Source organism: Trichosurus vulpecula, chromosome 3 (assembly GCF_011100635.1).
Source record: "Trichosurus vulpecula isolate mTriVul1 chromosome 3, mTriVul1.pri, whole genome shotgun sequence".
NCBI lineage: Eukaryota > Metazoa > Chordata > Mammalia > Diprotodontia > Phalangeridae > Trichosurus > Trichosurus vulpecula.
This window is the reverse complement of record NC_050575.1, coordinates 156,479,800-156,503,101: the sequence shown is the minus strand read 5'-3', so window position 1 is coordinate 156,503,101 and position 23,302 is coordinate 156,479,800. Positions and strand designations below refer to the sequence as shown.

The 23,302-nt window shown below is 44.1% G+C and overlaps 1 protein-coding gene across 3 annotated transcripts in view; it reads right to left on the bottom strand.

The window, feature by feature from the left end:
• Window positions 1-1,894: 1,894 nt before the first annotated feature.
• SLC12A3 (solute carrier family 12 member 3) overlaps window positions 1,895-23,302 on the bottom strand; it is a 45,380-nt gene continuing 23,972 nt past the window's right edge. For 2 of the 3 annotated variants that reach the window (XM_036750934.1, XM_036750935.1), the window contains exons 16-26: window positions 22,084-22,195; window positions 21,220-21,360; window positions 20,218-20,324; window positions 17,476-17,558; window positions 17,312-17,389; window positions 16,833-16,934; window positions 15,547-15,658; window positions 12,815-12,901; window positions 9,634-9,769; window positions 8,369-8,436; window positions 1,895-2,500 (exon numbers count right to left, since the gene is read on the bottom strand). In XM_036750934.1, coding sequence (XP_036606829.1) covers window positions 2,359-2,500; window positions 8,369-8,436; window positions 9,634-9,769; window positions 12,815-12,901; window positions 15,547-15,658; window positions 16,833-16,934; window positions 17,312-17,389; window positions 17,476-17,558; window positions 20,218-20,324; window positions 21,220-21,360; window positions 22,084-22,195 — 1,168 coding nt within the window. In that variant the 3' untranslated portion in view covers window positions 1,895-2,358. The remainder of the gene's footprint in view (window positions 2,501-8,368; window positions 8,437-9,633; window positions 9,770-12,814; window positions 12,902-15,546; window positions 15,659-16,832; window positions 16,935-17,311; window positions 17,390-17,475; window positions 17,559-20,217; window positions 20,325-21,219; window positions 21,361-22,083; window positions 22,196-23,302) is intronic. The other variant, XM_036750936.1, reaches the window with a different exon arrangement.

Sequence of the window (23,302 nt, the reverse complement as noted above, 5' to 3'; positions counted from 1 at the left end):
TTTTTCATGTTGTCTGGATACATCAACTAATTCACTAATATAGTCAACTAAATGATTCAGCCTCATTATATCTTTTGTGATTAACATCTGGACTTTACCTGAGGAAGGGGATTCCCAGTGTGGGAATTTCCTCCAGTGATGTAGAGTGGCAACTTTTTTTTTTAGCATATCCTTACAGTAGTGGTTCTCAGAGTGTGGTGCAGGGATCCTTTGGGGTCCCCAACACATTTACAGGGAGTATTTGAAGTCAAAACTGTCTTAATAATAGCACTAAGGTATTTTAATTTCTAATAAAGTAAATACCAATAGGTATAGCTCACATAAACAAAAACTCTCTGGGGGTCCTCAATAATTTTAAAAAGTGTAAAGGGGCCCTGAGACCTGAAAGTTTGAGAACTGATGCCTTAGAGATGAACCTTGGACATTGAGGGGTTGAGGGATTTGGTCATGATCACATAGCTAGTATGTGCCCAAAGTAGGACTTGAACCCAGATCTTCCAGACGCTAAGCCCTATCCCATGCTGCCTTTTTTATTATTTGATTAGATTACAGAATTATGAAATCTTAGAGCTGGCAGGACCCTGACAGAACTTATAGCTTAATCCCCTTATTTTTTAGACAAGGAAACTGAAGGACAGAAAAGTGGCTTGGCCAATATCATACCGCTATTTAATGGCAGAGCCATTGGTAGATGCCAGACACCCTGACTCCCAATTCAGGGCTCTTTCTACTGTATGCCACATATTCTTTGCCTTATATATACTTGACTATGGTGTTAGATGAATGCATGCTTGAAGGCAGCTATACTGATTCTACCAAGCCTCTCTGAGCCAGATTCAATGGCCTTACTTTGCTCCACCTGCTTCTTTTCATCTTTCCAAACCTCTTTGCTGCCTCCGACCCCTATACTATACCCCTTTCTCACCCTGCTGTTGATTCCTTTCTCATTCATTTGGGTTTGGTGGTGCTTCTTTGCCCTTTCACCCATTCGTCTTTCACTCAGTCTTGCTTGGGGCCAGCTTTGGTCTCCCGTCATCATTGCGCTTTTAGTCTTGCCACTTTCTTCTCTTCCTTTCCACTTTGTCACCTCTGCCATATGGACACTCCAGCCTTGCCCCAGATCTCTCACCTCCTCCAGTTTTCTCATTCCCCACCTCCAACATATCCTTCCATTAGCTCCTTATATATCTTGCCACATAATTTTTAGGCTACTTCCCCTTTTTACCCTGTTAACCCAACTGTTCTATTTCTTGATAATCACCAAGGTTTCACGGGCAGCTTCCCCCCTTTCTTTGAGATAATTAAGCTACTCTGCTGAACTGGGGTGTTTTCCCAAAATAAATCAAGGTCAGGGAGCAAACTCAAGTGAGAACCCATTGGATGAAAGGTCACTAGAGAAAATATCACAGGATTGCCCAGGATATTGGTGTAGAACTGAGAGGCCTCTTTTTTGGGGGGGGGGGGGAAAGACAAGGAAATTAGGATTAAGTGACTTGCCCAAGGCCACACACTAGTGTGTCAAGTGTCTGAGGCTAGTTTTGAACTCAGGTCCTCCTGACTCTAGGGCCAGTGCTCTACTCACTGCGCCACCTAATTGCCAGAGCTGAAAGGCCTCTTAAAGGTCACCTAGTCTACCTCCCCTCAGAGGTCTAGAGACTGAAACCAAGAGAGGTTAAATGTCCATTCAAGTAGTAAGTGACAGGTTTGGGATTAGAACCCAAGTTCTCTTGACATTAAGACCACCACTCTTGACACAACACCAACTTCTAGGAGCCTTTGGTAATGGGGAGTGGCCCAGATGATATTTTCCTGATGCCAAAGTAAAAGGAATAAATGAAGGGTACTTTACAAAAGATACCAACAAACACTTATGTGACTTTGACCCAGGAGCTTAGCGCTGAAATTAAGTTACACGTTTATGATGATGACCAAAAAAAAACTTCAAAAAGAAAATGTGGATCAAGATATTTCCCCCCTTATTCAATCCCTTCTAATGGTTCCCTAATCCATGATGACCATAAAGTAGGGGGTCTTGACACAGGGTCTGTGAACTTAGGTTTTTGTATTTTGATGACTACATCTCAATATAATTTGCTTCCTTTGTCTGTGGGCTCACCAGACTACAAAAGATGTCCATGGCCCAGAAAAGGTTTAGAAGCATTGACCTAAGATGAGATCTAAGAGATCCACTGGCTAAGGGAAATAAAGTTGGGTTAGTGTTGGAAATCTGCTTGTTATGGTATCATTGGTCTCTGCTTAACCTGCAGTATAACCATGAATCGTCAGTGCCTGAGAAAAAGGACCAGCCAGTTCCCACACATAGACAGTTGCAGCAAGAGTTGAGGCCCAATCCTGGCCTTATTGGCAGTAAAATGTCAGAACGTTTTCTTGATTTCCTCTGGTCAGGATGACAGGAGGTCTCAGATCCTGAGATAGTATCTCCAGCCAAGCCATGTATAGGGAACTTGGGCATTTTCCCTTCCTTCCTATTGGCAAGGTTCTGTAAGGCAAGAGAAAGCAGCAGGAGGGGAATTATTGACTTTTTCCTATCTGTACCCTGCTTCCTACTTTGTCTTTTAGTCTGGCAATTGGCCTTCCCATACACTGCTGCCCATCCCTGGAAAGATCTCCCCCTCTCCTCTTCATGGCTTTCCCACTTCTTCAACAATATGATCAAAACTTACCTCCTTTTGCGAAGCCTTTCTAGATAAATCCTAACTGCGAGTTGCTGGGATCACTTCAGCATCCCTTTCCAGGCACCCACATACGTAGCTCAGAAGAGCTGTGATGAGCTGGGGCTATGTTTCAGTTCAGTGGTTCTTATGTAGTTTGTCCTGTTCCTCATTCCCTCCTGGGAGGGGAACTTGCCTCAAGGCCATATGTGGCCTTCTAGATCCTTGGGTTTGGCCTTTTGACTGAGAGGAGGTTTTACAGAACAGAACAAATCCTTTTATTAAGGGGATTTGTTCTGTGAAGTTTGGATTCAGTCAAAGGGCCACTCTTGAGGACCTAGAGGGTTCGATGTGAAGGTTCCCCATCCCTGCTCCATCCCACCCCCGACATTAAATGTAAGGCCCTTTAGCACAAGAACTGAGTCTATTGTCTACTTAGCATCATATGGTGCTCTGCAAACTACAGGTAGGCTGTTAACTTCTGAGAGAAAACCCAGGTCCTGTCTGCTCTGCTGGTTCTTTTGTGCTTGCCTGTAATTCCTCTCGATGACCATTTGAAAATTGCCAGGGAAAATTGCCCTCCACCCCGGGTAAATGGTTGAAATTATTAGCTGGTAGAGTTTTAAAATTTCTTTCATTTTAACTATCCTTCTTGCCTTTAACTTCAATATAGAATATTCAGCCAAAGGTTTAACTTTTTTAATGCAGTGATGTCATAGCAGCACCATGGCCCTGATGAATTGTTCCAGAAAATAGAGTAATCATTTAAGCTCTTGGGAAAATGTCAGCATTGCCATAGATAGGATTGATCTAATATGGAGGAAGAAATCAGGGGCCACCTACCTAGTGTTATTTGAGCAGGTCAGGATATTTTGTATATTCTGTCCCTAAATCTCCCCTTACCCAGGTGCCACAATGCTTGAAATTCTGTTGTTAAAGATTCTTCACTGGAATAAGCTTCATCCTCTCCGATCACATCTCTTTGACCAGAGGGCATCAACAGGGTGAAGCATCATGGGAGCATAGATTTAGAGCCAGAAGGTAGCTTAGAGGTCACTTAGGTGAACCCCTTCATTTTACAGATGAGGAAACAGAAGCTGCTAGAGATCAGAGGATTGTAGCTATGGAGTTGTAAGGGATGTCAGAAACTGAGGCACAGAAGGATTTAGTGACTTGCCCAAGATCACACAAGTGATGAAACTGAAATTTGAATGCGGATCTTCAGACTGAATCCAATGCAGTGTACTTCTAAATTATCAGCAAATGAGGCGGGGAAGAGGAGATGCTCTTCTCTTGCCAGATGGCAAATTTCTAAACTGCTTTCTTTCATTTGCTTGTGAGGCATATAGATAGAAATTCATTTGGAAGACAAAGGAGCTAGGTTCAGATCTGGACTCTGCCACCTTGTGACCTTGGGTCGTAATCAATTAACCAACAAATGAGCATTTATTAAAGGTCCACTATGTGCCAGACAAGTAATTTAGGCTCTCTGGGCCCCCATTTCTTCAGCTATATGTAGCAGTGGTGAGTAGAGAACTTCTGATCGCTTTGATAACTCCTTTCCCTCTACCCCAGGTAACTGGCTGAAATTGCCTTCGTCAAAAGTGGGAACTTCTGTGAGGGGTTGTTCTATGTACCCATTGAGGCACCTTCCAGTTCTAAGTCTATAATCTTGAAATCCTAGGATCCAATCCACGCATCAGCCAGGAAATCTTTATGTTCTTGCCCAGGAATGCGACCAAAGTGGAGGGGGGGCTGATCCCTAGAATGGAATTCCCTCCCCTCTCTTCCCCCTCACCCCCGAGAGGAGGAATGTCTTGCTTATATAGTTAGCAGAAAAGAATTTGGGACATGGGACAATGAAATATAACCTCAGGGACAATTTCCCAGCTCTGAAGTCTCTTATTAGGGCCATGTGAAAAAAATTCCTCTTGGTTATTTCCAAAAATTAAGGAAATAGATCTTACGAACTGAGAATCAAGATTCTCTATTATACCTTGGGCCTCAGTTTTCTTGCCTGTAAAATAGGGAGAGGGAAATTCACCTTTCTTACTAAATGGATGAACTAATGATCAGAATTTATTTTTGAACCATAAAGTATGATGGAAGTCCCAAATAACAAGTATCCTTCAATACTCAGCTCAAGTAGCCCCTTCTAATGAAGCATTTCTGTATCCCACCTGCAACTACTACTCTCCCTCCCAACATTGTATTGTATCCACTTCATATACATCCTGAATATACTTATTTATTTATGTATATATGTCTCCCATTAGAATATAAGCTCTTGGAAGCCAGGGGCCGTTTTACTTTTGTCTTTGTATCCCCAGTACTTAGCCTAGGACATAGTAGGCACTTAATAAATGCTTGTTGATTTATCCATCAGTTGATTGTACATATAATTGGAAAAAAATAAAAGACTATTAAGTGCAAAAAAACCAGCTGATTGATTAGTTGTGTCACTGGACTCTGGTAAATTAGATTCCTTATGGGAAATGAACCAGAGTCACAAAGGGAAACTGGAATTTCCCTCCCTAGAGATTTTAAAGGAAAGGCTAAAAACAGTTTTATATGGGCCTGTTTAGGAGCAGGAGAGGCTCATAGAGCTTCTTGCTGAAGGGTTCATCAGCCATTGCTGGTGCTGATGGCCAAAAAGATAGTCCTACATTACGTGACTCAACTGTCCTTTGTGACCTCCTGAGCCTGCTGCCATGGGGAGTTCTGTCCTCCCAGGAGTAATTTGTTCTACTAGCTTTTGGACACTCACATCCTCTGCTCAGGGAGTCATTGGGATTGATTGTTTGGGTTTCCAAGTCAGACCCTGGAAAAAGAGAGGTCCTTGGATTGGAGCTCGAGACCTCTGGGCTATTGGTCTTTGGGATAAAGATTTATGGCTCTTGGCTTGAGTGACTGGCTCCAGTTTTGGAGAGCAAACAAGATTAAGTAAAAGCAAAATACATTAGGCTACACTTTTGCACACCTACATCCATACACGTGCTGCCTGAATAGCTGTCTCAGTTCATAACTTATGCTTTCTTCCCAAAATGGATATTCACTGTTTCTGAAATGTAGGTGAACCTACCACCTCTGACCAAACTCCTTCTGGGGTGACTCATGTACTCTAGACTTGCTAAAGACTTGTAGCTAAGCCTCAAATCCTCTGCCTGTTTCCCTAGGTGTAATTTCCACAGGACCACACCAAATGGAGTAGCCAGGAGGAAAATTGGAGTAGGGATGTCTTTATAGTAGTCACTAAGAATTCATCATTCATTTCATGCAATTTTTAGGAAAGAGGCTGGGCACAATCTATTCTGGGAGGCTAGGAAGCACAGTATTCCTGTCACCTTTGCCCCTCTCTCCCCAAGAAATATACAGTGTTAATTAGCCTACTGGGGAAATACCTAGTTTCTCTCTGGGGCTCATAGATTCACAGAATTTAGAACTGAAAGGGATCTCAGATAACATCCAGTCTAACCACCTCCTTATATAGGATAAAACTGAGGCCCCCAGATGTGACATGATTTGCTGGAGGCCGTATAGTAAATCAGCAAGAGCTAGGATTAGAATCTAGATCTTCTGACCCTAAATCCAGTGCTTTTTCCATGACAGAGAAGGCTTACTTCCCACCAAACTCTTCAGCCTCTCTAACCATGCCTTCACGTTTCTACCAAACACAGTCTACCTCTGTCTCTTCTGAGCCCTGGTAGCAATAATAATAATGATAGCCAGCATTTATAGAGGTTTAAGGTTTACAAAGAATTTTACAGATATTATCTAATTTTATCCTCTCAACAATCTTCAGAGGTAGGTGCAATTATCATCCCCATTTTACAGGTGAGGAAGCTGAGGCACACAGAGGTGTAGTGATTTGCCCAGGGTCACATAGCTAAGGAGCGGCTGAAACATGATTTGAACTCAGGCCTTCCCAACTCTAAGTCAATCACTGTCCACTGTTCCAACTAGCTGCCCTGAATCAAATCCTACTTCTATCCGTACCTGTGTGACCTTAGGCATAGTTTTCAGTTTTCTCATCTATAAAATCAAGAAATTGAGTTGGATTAGATGCTTCATTTTCCTCATCTGGATTGGATTCGATGCCTCTAAGGTTTCTTCTGGTTCTAAATGTTTGACACCTCAAATTCTGCTTTAGTTTCTTCTTAGATCCCACCACCACCACCACTACCAAATAACCAGGGGATAGTGCAGGATCTATCTTCTCTCCACGCCCTTGACATGTAGATAGCACTTTGAAGTTTGCAAAGTACTTCACATTCATTAGCTCTGATTTGGTAAAGATATGCTGAATTAGGGAGCCATTAGGGTGGGTCCAAGATCTGAGATAGCAAGGGTCTGTTACTGACTCCAATCACAGGGGCCACAGATAAAGTGTTTCCTTCCCTTTACAGCCCTGTGCCCCACAATGCCTCTGTATTGCCTGATAAATACTCCTGCTCCATTCCCCTAACCCCCTCCCAAGAGCTATACTTCATTCTGAGCTCAGGAATAGTGCTACATATATTGAGAGAACCCAATACTTTCCAATATTATGTCCTCCCCACTTCTAAGAGAACAGATGTCATAAGGTCATAGGTTTTAAAACTGGAAGGGGCCTTGCAGATTATCTATTCCACATAATTCAGTTTTACAGATGAAGAAACTGAAGCACAGAGAATTTAAATAACTCTCCTAAAGTCACAGGTAATAAATGGTCAAATCAAGTCGAGGCCAGATACATGAACAATAGGGTATGAACACCTGGTTGACTCTATGTAGTTATTAACACCTATCTAATTATTAATGCCACCCTTCCCAGAATCAAGGAGAAATGACTCAGAAGTTGAGCCACACAGCTGTTGAAACATACAGGTCATGTGTTGCTTGATGGTTCTTTCCAAACTTTAGCTCAAGGGAAAAAAATACAGAAGAGGCACCTGTCCAAACAGGACAGAGGACTCAAGCCAGCAGTGTACAACTGGACAACTCTGGTGGTCCTGATGGATCTTCCCACGTATCCATCTCCTGTCTTTCTCTCAGTCCCATCTAAAAGTGGTTTATCCCACCTCCAAACTCCCATCATGCTTTGTGCCTTAAGCTTTTGTGCACTTATGGATCTCATTCTGCTTTGAATTATGAGTAGTTTTAATATGTCTCCTACTAGACTGGAAGCTCCTTGAAGGGAGGGAAATTCCATGTCTTATTCATCTTTGCAACTCCCTCAATACCTAATACAGTGTTTGCATAGAATGGGTGTGCAATATGTGTGAAATAAATTGAATTGAAGAGATTTAGAACAATTGAGCTGGATGCAAGTCCTTGACTTTCAGCTAATATGAGACAGGAAAAAAGTGATAGGGGAGGTGGCTCGGCAAAATGTACCTCTTCCTGAGTGGGATGTACTGCTAGAACACACTAGGGTACCTCAGGTTCTACTTAAGAAGTTGACCTAGTGTGAAAAGAGAAAAGAGGGAGAAGAAGTAAACATGCTGGAGTCAGTGATTCTGCAGTCCCCAGTGAGGGGCTTATGGATCAGCAAATCCAGTTCTAGTGCTCTGTGATGAGAGTTGGGATAGATAATCTCTCCAGCAATATATTGGAATCACCACCTGAACGTGGCCCTTTATGCCTTTCAGCCAGGGAGGCAAGTCTTTCTTCCCTGGCTTGAGACAAGCTTCTCAACCTGGTCAGACTTGACTTACATGACTATGAGAGCAGCATCTCGGGAGTAATCCAACAGAACCTCGTTCAGCCTCACCTGCCGAAGGGACTGAGGGGAGAACAAAATCCATCAGAACCCATGGCATGGACAGCAGCCCACCTAGGTGTGTCTCTGTCTTAATTTTAAATAACAGGTTCTTCACCTGGGGTCCATTAATTTTTTAAATATTTTGATAATGATATTTCAATAGAACTGTTTTTGTGGTTTATGTATTTTATTTTCATAAAAATATTTTATGAAAATAATTTATAGTATTTTGTGCATTTAAATATAGCATTCTAAAAAGAGGTTTGTAGTCTTTGCCAGATTTCCAGAGGGGTCCATGACACAAAAAAGGTTAAGAAACGCTTGTCTAACTGACTATGCATTCTCTGATCTCCTGGAGAGGTAGAGAAGTTTCAGGACTACTTGGAATTTAATTGTCAAACTCACCTCCTTCAGGAAGCTTTCCCTGATTGATTCCAGTTGACCCTTACTCAACATTGATATGATTGGTGAAATGTATTAGTGTGCAATTCTTACATGTTGCTTTGCATGTATATTTAAACAGTTAAAAATTTTGAGTGGGGATCCTGAGTCCCCAGTGGGATTACAAGCTTGGTCAGTGATAGAATTTTTAAAATTTCTCTCATTTCCCCCTTCCCCTGGTACCTAGGAAAGGTCTCTGGACACCAAGGGTAATCAATAAATCTGGTTGATCAACTGTCTAGAGGGAAGATTTGCAAAGGGTGGGAGGTGGGGGTGGGATGACGAGCCATCATCTTAGTGAAACCACTAAAAAGTAGAGAAGGCAGCATGGTAAAGAGCGAAAGCATTGGATTTGAACCTAGGAAGCCCAAATCCTTTTCCTAGCCATGCTGTTAACTTCCTTTGGGTCCTGGGGCAAATTGCTTTCTCTTCCCCGGGCTAAGGAACCACTGTAAAATGAGGGGTTGGTCTAGGTGATATCTAACATCTTATTCAGCTCCAAGATTCAATTCAGTTTGATTCCACCCCATCCTATCTTTTTTCCTGGAGAAGAAGAGATAGAGAAGATATGCAGGGGTCAAATGAAAGTCAGCAACCCATGTGAGCAACAAAAATGGCAGCATGGCCTGATTTACACTATAAATAAAACTAGTCTAGCTAATTTGCTCCAGATGCCCTGGTAACAGGAAGGTGGGGAGGTTCCCAATTCTACGCTTGCCCTCTTCCCTCTCCCCTTCCCCAAGGGCACCAATTCAGAAATGTCCTTGCCAACTATACCTTCATTTTGTTCTTATTAATCTCCTCATCTGAGATCTTCCAGGGGCAGTCACGTCGCATCTCATTAACAGTAACTTCATCCTTGAAGCCATCATTCAGCCGAAAGGGGGCAATCATGTCCTCAAACCGCTTAGTGCTGAGGACAGAAGAGGGAATATGAGAAACTCTGCCTTTACTGAGTACCAGGTACTAGGAGGATGGAGGTGGGGTGGGGTGTGATAAGGAGAGGGGAAGGGAAGAGAAAGAGAACAAACATTTCTATGACACTTACAATGTGCCAGGTGATTTACAATTTCATCCAAACCTTACAATCTTACAAAGGTAAATGCCATTATTATCCTCATTTTACAGTTTAGGAAACTGAGGCAGATAGAAGTTAAGTGATGACCACAGTCACATAACTAGTAAGTGTCTGAGGCTGGATTTGAACTCAGGTCTTCTTGCATTCCTAGGGCAGCTAGACGGTGCAGTGGATAAAATGCTTGACTTGGATCAGGAAGATGAGTCTTCTTGAGTTCAAATCTGGCCCCAAGCACTCACTAGCTGTGTGACCTTGGGCAAGTCACTTAACCCTATTTGTCTCTGTTGCTCATCTATAAAAGGACCTGGAGAAGGAAACCACTCCAGTATCTTTGCCAAGAAAACCCCAAATGGGGTCATGAAGAGTCAGACACGACTGAAATGACTGAACAACAACCTCCTGTCTCCAGGTCTAGCGCTCTAATCACTGTGCCATCTAGCAGCCTCTGAGAAAACTCAGTGCCACCCCTCCACATTCACCCATCCCCAACAGATCTTGAAATGTTCCTTTCACTCTTCTCTTCCCTCTTCTTCCCTGAATGATAGTAGCTGGCATGAGATCTCCAAGGACCTTACATTTATTGTCTCATTTGCTCTTCCTAAGAACCCTGTAATATGAGCCATGCAAGTATTATTCTTCTCATTTTATAGACGTGAACTAAGTTGTTCAAGGTTACACAGCTTCTACGGTTCAGCTGGGACTTGAGCCCACATCTTCTGGTGCCAATTTTAGGGCTTTTTATAATAGACTACAGCTACCTCCCTTCTTTGTTCCCCCCACCCCCACCCCTTTCCTCTTCCTGTCAGGTCAGTGTCCAAGGGTGGGAGGAATACAGAAGAGGAGGAAGTAGAAGGGGGGAGTAGGTACAGGAAGGCATTGCTTTATACAGCAGGCACGTTTCTGAAAAACTATTTAAATCAAAGTTTTCTAAACTGAATCTTATTTTAAATGGAGGGGCAGAGAAGGTGGTGTGGGGGTGGGGGTAGAGTGCCACTTAAAGGAATCACAGTGAAAAGTTTCCCATCAACAATAATTCCTGTGTATCAGATCTTCTGTATAGATCTAGACTGTCAGTAATGCCAGTTTCTCCATGGTCTCCTATCTTTCCCAGGCTGGAAGTCCAGGAACCAATCACAGGCTCAATGCTACTGCTGATCAGCATGGAAGCTTTGACCTCTATTTCTGCCCTGGGCTAGCTCTCCCCTTCTCAAGCAGCCTGGTGGCCCCTCATTCCCTAAGGATTCAACATATCGGTGGGAGACCTAGCATAGACTCCCTCACTCCGGAGCTCATAGGTTGGACAATAGGTCCCTGCCCTCCTAGCAAAGAGTGAAAATAAATACTAGCACAGTGTTTGGCACATAGTTGGTGCTTTAATAAATGCTTGCTGATTGATTTCATACTTGCTTCATGTGGGGAGTACACTTGTTACTACATAGAGAGGGGCATGATCCTTGACCAAATCAACCCAGTTCCTCCTTTTTCCAGCTTCCAAGCACTGGTAGGGAAAGTGAAGAATAAATATGAAGCCAGATCACCCTGAAATATAGGGATAGGGACCTCCCATTACCGAGATGGCTAAGAGCATCCCATAACAAGAAGTAGCTCCAGGGCTGGAGAAAGCTTGGGAGTTAGTGAGCCTAGGAAGCCATTCAATTCTATGGACAGATTTGGCCCCTCAAAGGCAGCCCTAATAGCAAGCTCAGGGATTGACTGAGTCTTGGAGTTTGAAGCATCCCACAGCCTGAAGGGTTTCTTTGTGGGTAAACTCTGTCTTTGGAAAACCTGGCTTTCCTGTCCTTCCTACCCTTCCCCTCCTTCCCAGTTTGTGCCCTCATTATTCAAATTACTTTGTGCTCATTATATATACATTTTTTTTCTGTATGTATTTATTAAGTTCATGTTGTTTCCCCCACTAGAATGTAAGGTCCTTGAGGGCAGGGAAGTACTTCACATTTGTCTGCACCCCTGGGGCTTAGCACAGTGGCTGGCCCATAGTAGGTGTTTAATAAATGCTTGCTAAACCTGGCAGGAAGGCTTCTGAAGGGCAGAAACTCATCTGTGACCTGGCACATGTCAGGATCAGCAGATTTAGAGATGGAAAAGGCATTTAAAGATCATCTGGTTGATGTCCTCCTTTTACAACAGAGGAAATCAAGACCCAGAGAGGGAAAGAAAGGGATTTGATCAAGATTGTACAGTAGTGAAGTCAAGAATCAAACCCAGGCTCTCTGATGCTAAATCTAGTGCCTTTCTCGTTAAACCAAAAGATCCTGGATGAATACTTAGACCAGGGGTGGGGAACCTGTGGCCTGGAGGCTGCACCGCTGATTTAGACCCTCTGCTAGGCCTCACCACCAGGTGTGCTTTGGAGAAGGGCCCAGGCAGTAATGTTCACAAAGCCAGAAGAAACCACCTTTCACCATCACCGCCACCACTATAATAAGTGGCTTCAGATGCTTGTTTTCCCTTCTTTTCTCTCAGAATCATAAAATGGCTGAGTTGGAAGGGACCTCAGAGGTCTTCTAATCCAATAAGGACCTGAAAAAGAATCCAGTGTACCACACTTCTAACAAGTGGTCAACCCACCTTAGCTTGAAGACCTCTAGAAGGAGGAATCCTACTAGAGAGCCTATTTCTCTTTTGGATAGCTCTGTTAGGTAGTTTTTCCCTAAGTCAAACCTTTTATCTTCTACTTGGTCACTTGTCCAGGATGCTAAGAAGTTGAATCTCCCCACTGAGGGGAGATCTACCGTCTCTTCCTGGGACATATATAAAACAGTAGAATCCCATTTGAGACCATCTGTAAAGTAAATTAGTTGCCCCTACCCACATCCACTATGCCCTTGAGCCCCAAAGCTCCAAAATACAGAGAATTACTGTTCTGGCCGAGGCTTCTGATTGATGTCAGGAAGGACATGAACTTCATGGAATCCTAGACGGAACTTGCTCAGAAGTGAAATGATCCTGAAAGGAAGGCAAAGATAGCTTTGTTACTGTTGTTATTTTCTCCCAATCACTTATCAAGTAATAAAAATAACTCTCATTTCTATAGTGCGTTAAAGTTTACAAAGAGCTTTTCCCCTAAGAACCCTGTGAGGCAGGTTTGATTATCCCATGTATTATTCTCACAGTTTTTCAGAAAGAGACATGGTCATAGCTAATAGGAGTTAGTGTAGGTCTGATTCTAAACCCCTTGCATCTCTTCTGATGTGATTTTAAGAGCAAATTTTACCCTCCCCATCTTCTTATGTCTTTATCTCACAATAGGGGTTGTAAATGTTTGTTCTTGGCACCTGGCATTTTCAAAAGCATCAAAAGGGGACACAAAACCAAAAAAAAATTCTCTAATGTTCTTTTAATAGAAACACACTTGGGTTTCAAGATAAGCAAACACTAAATACAGATCTAGGGGTTTGAGATGTGGGGCTTACTCAGAGCTGAGACCTCCCTACGGTGTGATTTTTGGGGTGCTTAGGTTGCTAAAGAACTACCTCCCTGAATGCTCCTGATGTACCCAGCACTGTGAAGGACACCACGAAATAGTTCCTGTCCTCAAGTGACTTAAAGTCTTGATGGGGAGAGGAGACTCCTCCCCATGAAACAGAAAACATTCAATTTTCTGGCTAGGAGGCTCTGACTTTTTGTCGTACGGATATTTAGAGGAGGGAGGGATCTATCTGAGTCAGGAAGGAATCACAAAAGAGATGGAGAGCTTGAGCTGGGCCTTGAAGGGTGGGCAAGATTTGGAGATGAAGGGGAAAGACTAGGAAGACCATCCCAGATGGAAGGAAAGGCCCAGACAGGTGCAGCTGATTTCTGTGAAAGACACTGTCCTGGTTTGGATGGAGGTTGTGTGCTTGAGAGTGGAAGGAGATATGTTTACATGCACAGGTATGGATGGGAGCCTTGGATCAGAGAAGGCGTTCAAATCATTCACACAGGTGATTCCACATTGTTTAATTCGTTCATTTAAGGACAATTATCTACAAAGAGGGGGAGAGCAAGCAGACAGTCTACAGAAGAGACAGGCTAGCGAGTGCCAATGAAGATAGTAGGTAGAGGAGGGAATAGGGGTTAAGGGTGAAAACTGCCAGAATGACAGGTCCCTGAGAAGCTGTTTAAGTTGCTTATCACTTTCCCTGAAGGATTATATTCTTCACCCCCTCCCCGTCATTGTTTACTGGCTTTTTACCAGAAGGGAAGGAAGTTCTCTATCCAGGTGTGACCCTCTCCCTCACACATGAATGGCCCCCACTCTGATATGATTTATTTTCTTTTTTAAAAATAAATTTATTATCTATTTTAACATTCATTTTTGTCTAGTTTTGTGTTCCAAATTCTCTCCCTCTGTCCCTCCCTTCCTCTACCCATTGACAAGGCAAGCAATGCGATATCCGATCTGATTTTAAAAGCAAATTTCACCCTCCCCATCTTCTTATGCCCTTTATCTCACAGTGGAGGTGGTATATGATTGTCCTGGGCACCTGGCGTTTTCAGAAGTATGAAAAGGGGATATGAAACCAAAAACAATTTCTCAAATGTTTCTCTAATTGGAGCAACTGGAGTCTCAAAATAATCAAACACTGAGCACCGGAGCTTGGGTCTTTGCTGTGGGACTGCTTCCCAGGTGAGACTCCCTGCTGTGTGATTATTTGGGTGACTGGGTTGCCACTGCAATAGCCTCCTCACCTTCTGATTGGCCTCTCTGCCCTGAGTGTCTCTCTACCCCAGGCCATCCTCCTCTCAGCTGTCAAATTCATCTTCCTAAAGCACAGATCTGACCATGCCACTCCCTATTTAATAAATTTCATTGGCTCCCTTTTACTTTGAGGATCAAATATAAAGTCCTCTGGCTTTTAAAACCCTTCGTAATTTGGCCCTTTCCTATTTTTTCAGTCTTTTTCTACTTTACTCCCATCAAAGAACTCTGGTGATGCAGTGATACTGGCCTCTTGCTGTCCCTTGCATGAGACACTCTTATCTCTTGGCTCCAGGTATTTTCTCTGGCTGTTCTCTGTGCCTGCAACTCTCTCCCTCTTAATCTCTGCCTTCTGGTGTCCTTGGCTTTCAAGTCTCAGCTAAAGCCCCACTTTCTGCAAGAAGTCTTTCCCAGCCCTCCTAAATCTTAGTGCCTTGCCTCTGAAATTATCTCCAATTTATCGTGTCTATATCTTGTTTATACATATTATCCAGAGTTGTTCATATGTTATTCCTCCATTTGATTTGTAACTCTAGTGCTCAGCACAGTGCCCAGCACGTAGTAGGTGCTTAACAAATGCTTGTTGACTTGAATCGACTTGAACAGCCTCAGCCTGACCTGCCTTACAGTCAAGGACGTGCTGGGGCCAGCTCCACTGTTCAATTTTCGGTGAGTATTTCCACCTTGGAAGCTGGGAAATGCTGCAGGTCAGGACTTGATTTATTGTTTTGTTGATTATCTAGTCGTAAGAAACTGATGCATAGTTTTTTTTCTGAGAGCCAATTGTTGAACATTTATCAGCTCCATCAGATAGTATCATAACCAGATCCCCAAGTATCTTTGAATGCCCCAAGCTTAGAGGATACTGGCCTATGGCAAGAGAGATACGTCTTCATCCACACCCACTTACGCCTTTCTCTCTTCATCCATCCTGTTGATCTGGCCCCCAACGAACACTCGGATCTTACATTTGTTCCACCTCTTCTTTCGGCTGAGGAGGTAGGGAATCAGGAGGGTGAGACCTTGCCAAAATAAACGATATATCAGAGAAGTCAAAAAGCACATCAGAGCCGGTGGCACAAGCAGCCCCATTGCCTACCCGCCTCTGCTGAGTCACAGGCTTTTACTGCCTCCTGTGGATATTCCATGTAGATTTTATCACTAAATCAATAACTTTTTATGAAATACCAACTACTCTGTTCAAGGGACTGGACTAGGTGCCTCAACGAAAGAAAGGCATTTGCAGTTTGTCTTACAAGGTCACAGGAAGAAACATGATTAATGGAATCCCCAGGCATTGGCCTCAGAGTCAGGAGAGCTGGGCTCTGGTCTCAGGTCTTGATACTAAATCAGTCTTGGCAGGGAGCAATTAAATTAATAGAAGTATAGAATCATAGAATGTAGGCAGGTAGGTAGTGCAGTGGATAGAGCATTGGGCTTGGAGTCAGGAAGATCTGAATTCAAATCCAGCCTCAGACACTAGCTATGTGACCTTGGGCAAGTCAATTAACCTCTGTCTCAGTTTCCTTGTCTGTAAAATGGGGATAATAATAACATTTGCCTCCCAGGATAGTTGTGAGGATCAAATGAGATAATATTAGTGTTATGTAAATGCTAGCTATTATTAGTATTAGATCTGGAAAAGATCTTAGCTACTTCACCACTTTCAATCCCTAGATTTCAGTTCCTTTATCTGTAAAAATAAGGGATGGGGGTGGTTTGTGGATTAGCAGGTTCCTTTCATCTCCAAAATCCTACGATTCTATGTTGTTTTATTATCAGCATATTTCTGAGAGGAAAGAGAATGGACAAGATCTTCAGCGTCCCAGGACTTAAGAGTTATGGTCATCTACTTGTTCCTATTTTCACAGCATAGGACCAAGATGTACAGAGAAGGAGATCCATCCAAAATTTCATAGCATGTTATTGGACGAATCAAAACAGGAAGAACCAATAGGACTCAGGAATCTCAATTGATAATTCCCAGGACAGGATTCCCAGATCAGTACCCTTTTTGCTAGAAACTACTGTGTCTCATGACTGATCACGTCAAGGAATGGTGAAAATGGCCCTAAAAGATGGCAAAAAACCCCCCACCAACCTATTAGGGGATGGGGAATGGCAAAGAGAGAGGCATAGGGGCTCCTTTTTAGACTCATACCTCAGAAATCTCCTGGTACTTTGGGGGTAACTGACCTCCATCATCAAAGAGCCAGTAGATATCAATGGTCTTCTTGCCCTGTTCAGACTGGAATATGGTGCTTGCTTGTTCTTCAGCCACCAGAACTTCTGGGTTCACTAGAAAAAGATAATGAATCATCCATGAGACAAGAGACATACTCCCCTATGACTCTATGGCTGGGGGACAGGTGGCTCACTCACCCTTATCCATAAACCCTTTCCCCTTTCCCTTTGGCAGACCAAAAAGTGCCCCCGTTCTCTGCTCCTTGAGCATGACTTTATTGTAGGCCTGGGGAACTGTGGGGACACCCTGAGGCTGTCCCAAAGCCAGATATATTATGTCATAGACAAGTCTGTTTCCAGCCTTTTCAGTGACCTTTTTTCAACCATGACTCTAAAGGAGGGAGCATATGTGAGAATATGGCCCAGGCCAGTCAGCTAACTGCCCCACAGCTTGACAGAACACTGTTGGCTGAAGCTTAGAGGGGACGGATATGTACCACTGACAGATGGTCTAGCTCCATTGGCTCTGGCTTCTTTCTGGTCTTCAGCCGGGTCAAATACAGGATTGACTACAAGAAAGAGGAAAGAGGCATCCTTGAATACAGACTGTCTGTGGTAGCCTGGGAGTGGCTGAGATGCAGGGGACAGCACTTACTGTGGGCTTGCATCACTTCAGAGACGTTGAGACCTTCTCTCATCCTCATCACACACACACCATAGTTGAAATCAAAAGCATCACTGGGAAAAGAATAAACATAGTCCTGCCCACTGTCTGTACTTTTAGTTCCATGAATCAGGAAATCAGCACAGCCTTCTAACACTAGTTGAGAATGTAATTATCTAGAGACCAGTGTCATACACAGGGAAGGCCTTATGCCTTGGCATCATGGATGATGGCCTACTAGTATCATTAGAAGGGTACTTGTTCCCAAATATCCTCCCTATCTGACTGCTGCTCTGTTGAAAATTCTCCCCCTAGAGACTACTCGGGGCTGAGCTAATGGATTTCTAAGCTCCTCTTCAAAAACGCAGGTGTCATTGAGAGGAGAAAAACATAGGAAGTCCCCAGAGCTTTATTATGATTGAGTTGATCAGATCTGCTTTCCTCTCTGTACAAGAGGAGCTGGGGTAACATGGAGCCATAACATTTGGGAGGTAAGGGGATGCTGAAGAGGGAGGAAAGGAAATAAAAGAGGGGGTGGTACAGTGGAAAGAGTGCTGGTTTTGGAGTCAGAAAGATCCTGGTTTGGGGACAGCTAGGTGAGAAGCACAGCAGTTAGAGTGCTGGGCCTGGAGTCAGCAGACTCATCTGCCTGAGCTCCAATCTGGCCTCAGATACTTTCTAACTCTGTGACCCTGGGCAAGTCACTTAGCCCTGTTTGCCTCAGTTTCCTCATTTACAAAATGACCTGAAAAAGGAAATAGCAAACCATTCCAGTCTCTCTGCCAAGAAAATCTCATGGACAGTATTGACATGATATGGCCCATGGAGTCATGAAGAGTCAGATACAACTGAGCAACTGAACAACAGCCCCTGACTCGAAGTCCAATATTCTTTCTAACAATTCTCAAAGGGCAGGGGTTTGTCCCCTACCACAATAGCAACAGCAACAACCATAATACAACTAGCAGCTGTATAGCACCTTAAGGTTTGCAAAATGCTTTACATATGTTAACTCAGTTGATCCTTACAACAGCCCTAAGAGATAAATGCTAAATATTATCCCTATTTTATAGAGGAGGAAATCGAGACACAAAGAGGGCAAGTGACTGCCCTGGGTCACATACTTAAGAAAATGTCTTAGAGAAGATTTGAACTCAGTTCTTCCTGACTTCAGGTGGCTATTCACTGAGCCACTCAGTCACCCCACAGCAAATGCCTAATAAAGACAACTTGATGATGACCACATTTTTATCAAATTGTCCTGGTATGTACAGAACAACCTTGACTGTCCAAGACCCAACTCACTGCTATCCGCAATTAACTCGCTCAAATTTATATCCTCTACAAGAGACAGCATGGCCCAGTACAGAGAAAACTGACCTTGGTTGGGATCAAGTCCTGCCTCTGACCCAGACTGGCTGTGTGACCCCAGATGAGTTCCTTAACCCCTCAGTGCTCTGGGTGACCCTCCAAGACCGTAACTTATAGAGGAGCTATTCCTACACTGGTGGAAGACGTTCTTCACTGGGAGCTCTCTACATGAGTCAATCATTAGACACTTATTGAGCACCTACTATGTGCCAGGCACTATGCTAAGCGCTGGGGTCCCTGCCCTAAAGGAGCTCACAATCTAACAGGGAGATGATGGACAAACGTCTTATGTACCAAGTATATACAGGGTAAATAGGAAAGAGTCAACATAGGGAAGGTACTACAAGTAAGAGGGTTTGGGAAAGGTTTCCTGGAGGAGATGATAATTGGGACTTCATAGGCCAGTCCTTATCCCTTCCCAATTGCAAAGTGCTTCCACACACAACACTTCATCCTGTCATTCCCCTGTGAGGTAGGCAGAGCCAATATGTTACTCCCATTTTATAGCATTGGAAACTGAGGATGAGGAGGTAAGTGACTTGCCCAAGTTGAGGAATCAAAACAAGATCTCTGGTCTCTCGCCATCTAATCTTGTTCTCTTTCCACCAGTCCCTACTGCCTCTCTTAAAACAAGGAGGAAAAAAAAGTTGATATCAAAGGATTTTTTTGTTTTGTTTTGTTTTAGTTCACAAGGTCAATAGACAGAGACCAACTTTCTGTGGTTTCCGGGTCTCTGTCTGTGAGCCTGGTCAAAAAGCATCAATGATCAGGATAGCCCCATCACTAAAGACCGATTTACACTAGAATTTTAGAGTGTCAGAGCTGGGAAGGGCCTTGGAAATCACTTAGTCTAGCCAGATCATTTCACAGAGGAAACAGGCTCTGAGTGAGAGTGATGGATCCAGAGTCCCACGGCTAATTAGGGACAGTGGGAGGGCAAGAATCCAGGTCTCTTGGCTCCCAGCACAATAGTCTTTACTCACTGTGCCACCCTGGCTCCCTGTGCCATTAAGGCAGGAAAATGATTTGGATGTTGTAGTTGAGAGAACAGATCCATGCATTAACCCTGAGATAGCTCCTGAATTAAAATCTTAGATGTGACCCATTTGTCAAACATGCCATTCTCCGAGGTTTAACTGCAGAGTGACTTAATGTCAAGGTGGGAGTAGGGGAGATAGTGGAGGAGTTTTCTCCCTTTCTCTGCCCCTGCCTAAGGAGCCTTCAGAATCTCTCATCTTCTCTTGACCTATGCTGGTCATCCTCCCTCCCTACTATGGCCTGGATCTAAGAGCTGGTGGAGAGAGGGGTCTGCTTCCCCTGAAGACCCAAGGGATAGTTAAAGCCCGAGGCACTTAAACTCACTGCAGGATCCCGATGTAATCCTCCACCGTTGCTGGGTGAGCTGACTGCCAGTTCTTTTTGTATCCGACCACCAGAATGTTGGGCTTCATCTTCCCAAGACCGGCTCCCTGTATTCAAGGAATAGCTAGAGAAATCTAGCCAGCTCTCCATCATTCACATGTGGATTACTGGAGACACATTGGGTAACACTGAGTTGGCCATGCCTACACTTCCTAATCCCTGGAAGCTCTGGATGTGGCCACAGGTTTACATGAGTGTAAGCCTTGCACATAATGAAAAAGTCATACAAGTTATCACACATGAATCCCAGAGCCAGGCCCAAAGACTTTTGAATTCTCTCTGAGCCTCAGTTTTCTCATCTGTAAAATGAGATTTTAGATGATCTCTAAGATCTCTTCCAGCTCTAAAGCCTATGATCCTTGGCCTGCTCCCCTAAATTAAGGCAGATAATTCTCTCTCCTACTAGACTGTAAGGTCCTTGAAGGCAGGGACCATCTGTGTCATATTCATCTTTAAATTGCACCCAGCACCAAGCTCTATGTGCTTGGCACAATAAAAGTTGATTCTAATAAAAAGAGTCAAGCTCTTCACTCCCCAAACATTCAGCTCCACTGTTCCCCATACTGAGCTTTCCTGCCTCTCCTGAAATTCTTGGGGAGGCTGTCTGAAACCAAACATTGCTAAATGGGACAGGGACAAGAGGCAGTTTGAATTTGTCTCAGGCATTTGCTAGCTGTGTGACCCTGAATAAATCACCTAATCTCTCTGAGCCTCAGTTCCCTCATCCGTAGAATGAAGAGGTTGGACTTGAGGACCTCCAAAGTCCCTTCTGGCTTGAAATTAGAGTCCCGGAAGAACTTCCTCACCGGAAAGACTGTGAGGGCCGGTGAGGGGTAGCTATGGAATCTGCGGAGAAGGTCGTTCAGAGCAGGCCAGACCCTCAGCTGTCCACCTGGGTTAGGCACACTTGGGCCCTGGGCTTTTCCCAGGCAATCACTTCACCTGAATCAGAATCTGGACTCCACTCCTCAAGTCCTCTGCGATCACGTCTGAGTAGAAAGCCTTGATCTTCCTTTTGTTCAGCCACTTTGTGTGTCCATTGGAGATGAGCTGGAGCTCTGGCATCCTCTGTTTTCGAGGTCCCTGCCATGGGAGTGCAAGAGAGAGTCCCCCCACCCCCAGAGAATCAGGGGCTACTGTGTTGGAGAGCTCCACACTAGCTGAGGGCTAGGCAACATCTACAGCCTACAGGCCACCTACAGGCCACAGGCCTGGCAGGCCTAGTGAACAGAGAGGAGAGAAGAAAAGGGAAAGAAGAGGAGGCCAGAGAAAAGGCTTTAGTGTCTGAAGGGATCTTAGGGAGTGTCTAATCCTCCATCCTCCCCCTCCTTTATTTTATTGTAGGGAAAATGAGGCCCAAGTGGGGAAGGTCACACAGAGGACAAAGCTGGAATTTGGATCCATGCTCTCAAATGCAGAGATCTTTGAAGGAGGAGGAAGAGAGAAAGGGCAGAAAGTAAAAGATGGAGAGAAAGAGGTGACCAGGAAAGAGGAAAAAACATGAAGTCAACCAGCGATGTTACATTAAGTCCAGAAATGGAGGATGTAGTCAGATTGTGAAGGGCTTTAAATGCCAAGCAAATTAGTTTATATTTTTAACTAGAATCAATAAGGAGCCACTAGAGTTTCTTGAGCAGAAGAGTGACATCCTCATAAATGTGTGTTCCCATGTGCTGCATGGAAAGTCCCTCATATCCGGCAGCCTGGGGCTGGAGTGATTTGCGGAAAACAGCCAAGCAAATGACTATCCCATCCCGGGGTTGTTCCCACACCAAACCTGGAGAAGAAGAGGAGGCAGACACTCACAATGATCACGTGGCCACAAATCATCAGGCTGAGGTTCCTAGTGAATGTGCCCACAAAGTCCACCAAGGCTGGCCGGAAATTTGGAGGCCCAGTAAGAACCAGGCACTGGGGTCTGAGAAAAAAAAAAAAAGGAAGAATGTCAATGTCATGAAGGATGGAGCCCCTGCTTGGAGACTGAAGTTGGATCTCTGTGTCCCAGCTGTGCTCTCTCCCTCTTCTATGCCCTGCATCTGTTTCTTCATTTGCAAAAATCTGACCTCTATCACAGGCACAGTAAGAGAATGAATCAAAATGAAATGATTACATACAAGTTTTGTGGAAAATACGTCATTGTACAAATGGACAGGATCATTATTATTAGGAAACAATCAGGCAGCCAATCAAGCCTTTATTAAGCACCTACTATGAGCATCCTTGGGCAGCTATGTGGTGCAGTGGATGGAGTGCTGAGCCTGAAGTCAGGAAGACTCATCTTCCTGACTTCCAATCCAGCCTCAGATGCTTACTAGCTGTGTGACCCTGGGCAAGTCACTTAACCCTGTTTGCCTCAGTTTCCTCATGTATAAAATGGGCTGGAGGAGGAAAGGGCAAATCGCTCCAGTATCTTTGCCAAGAAAATCCCAAATGGGGTCACAAAGAATTGGACACAACTGGAGCAACTGAACAACAACAAAATGAGCCTTCTAAGCACTAGGAATGCAAATATTTTAAAAATTCAAGGCCCTGCCATTTCGTCAGTGTGAATACTTCTACTACCCCCTCTCCAGCTGAATACATAGTTTCTGAGAGTTGCCGTGGTCTACCAGGGGCGGGGAACCTGCGGCCTCAAGGCCACTTGTGGCCCTCTAGGTCCTCAAGTGCGGCCCTTTGACTGAATCCAAACTTCATAGAACAAATCCCCTTAATAAAAGGATTTGTTCTGTAAAACTTGGACTCAGTCTAAAGGCTGCACCCAAGGACCCAGAAGGCCACATGTGGCCTTGAAGCTGCATTCATCCTAAGGCCAGTGTGGTCATGAGCCTCTCTGCACTTGGCTAGGCTGGTCCTCAGCCCATGGACACATGCAGCCTGCCAGGAGCTAGGACCTGAGAGCTCGGTGTGGTCTTCAGGAAGCCAGGGTAACTTTGTGCTCTAATGAGGCAGCAGAGGACAGCATTCATGGACTAGTCATAGGAATCATAAAACACTGATTAATTATAAAATGCTATGAGTGGTTTCA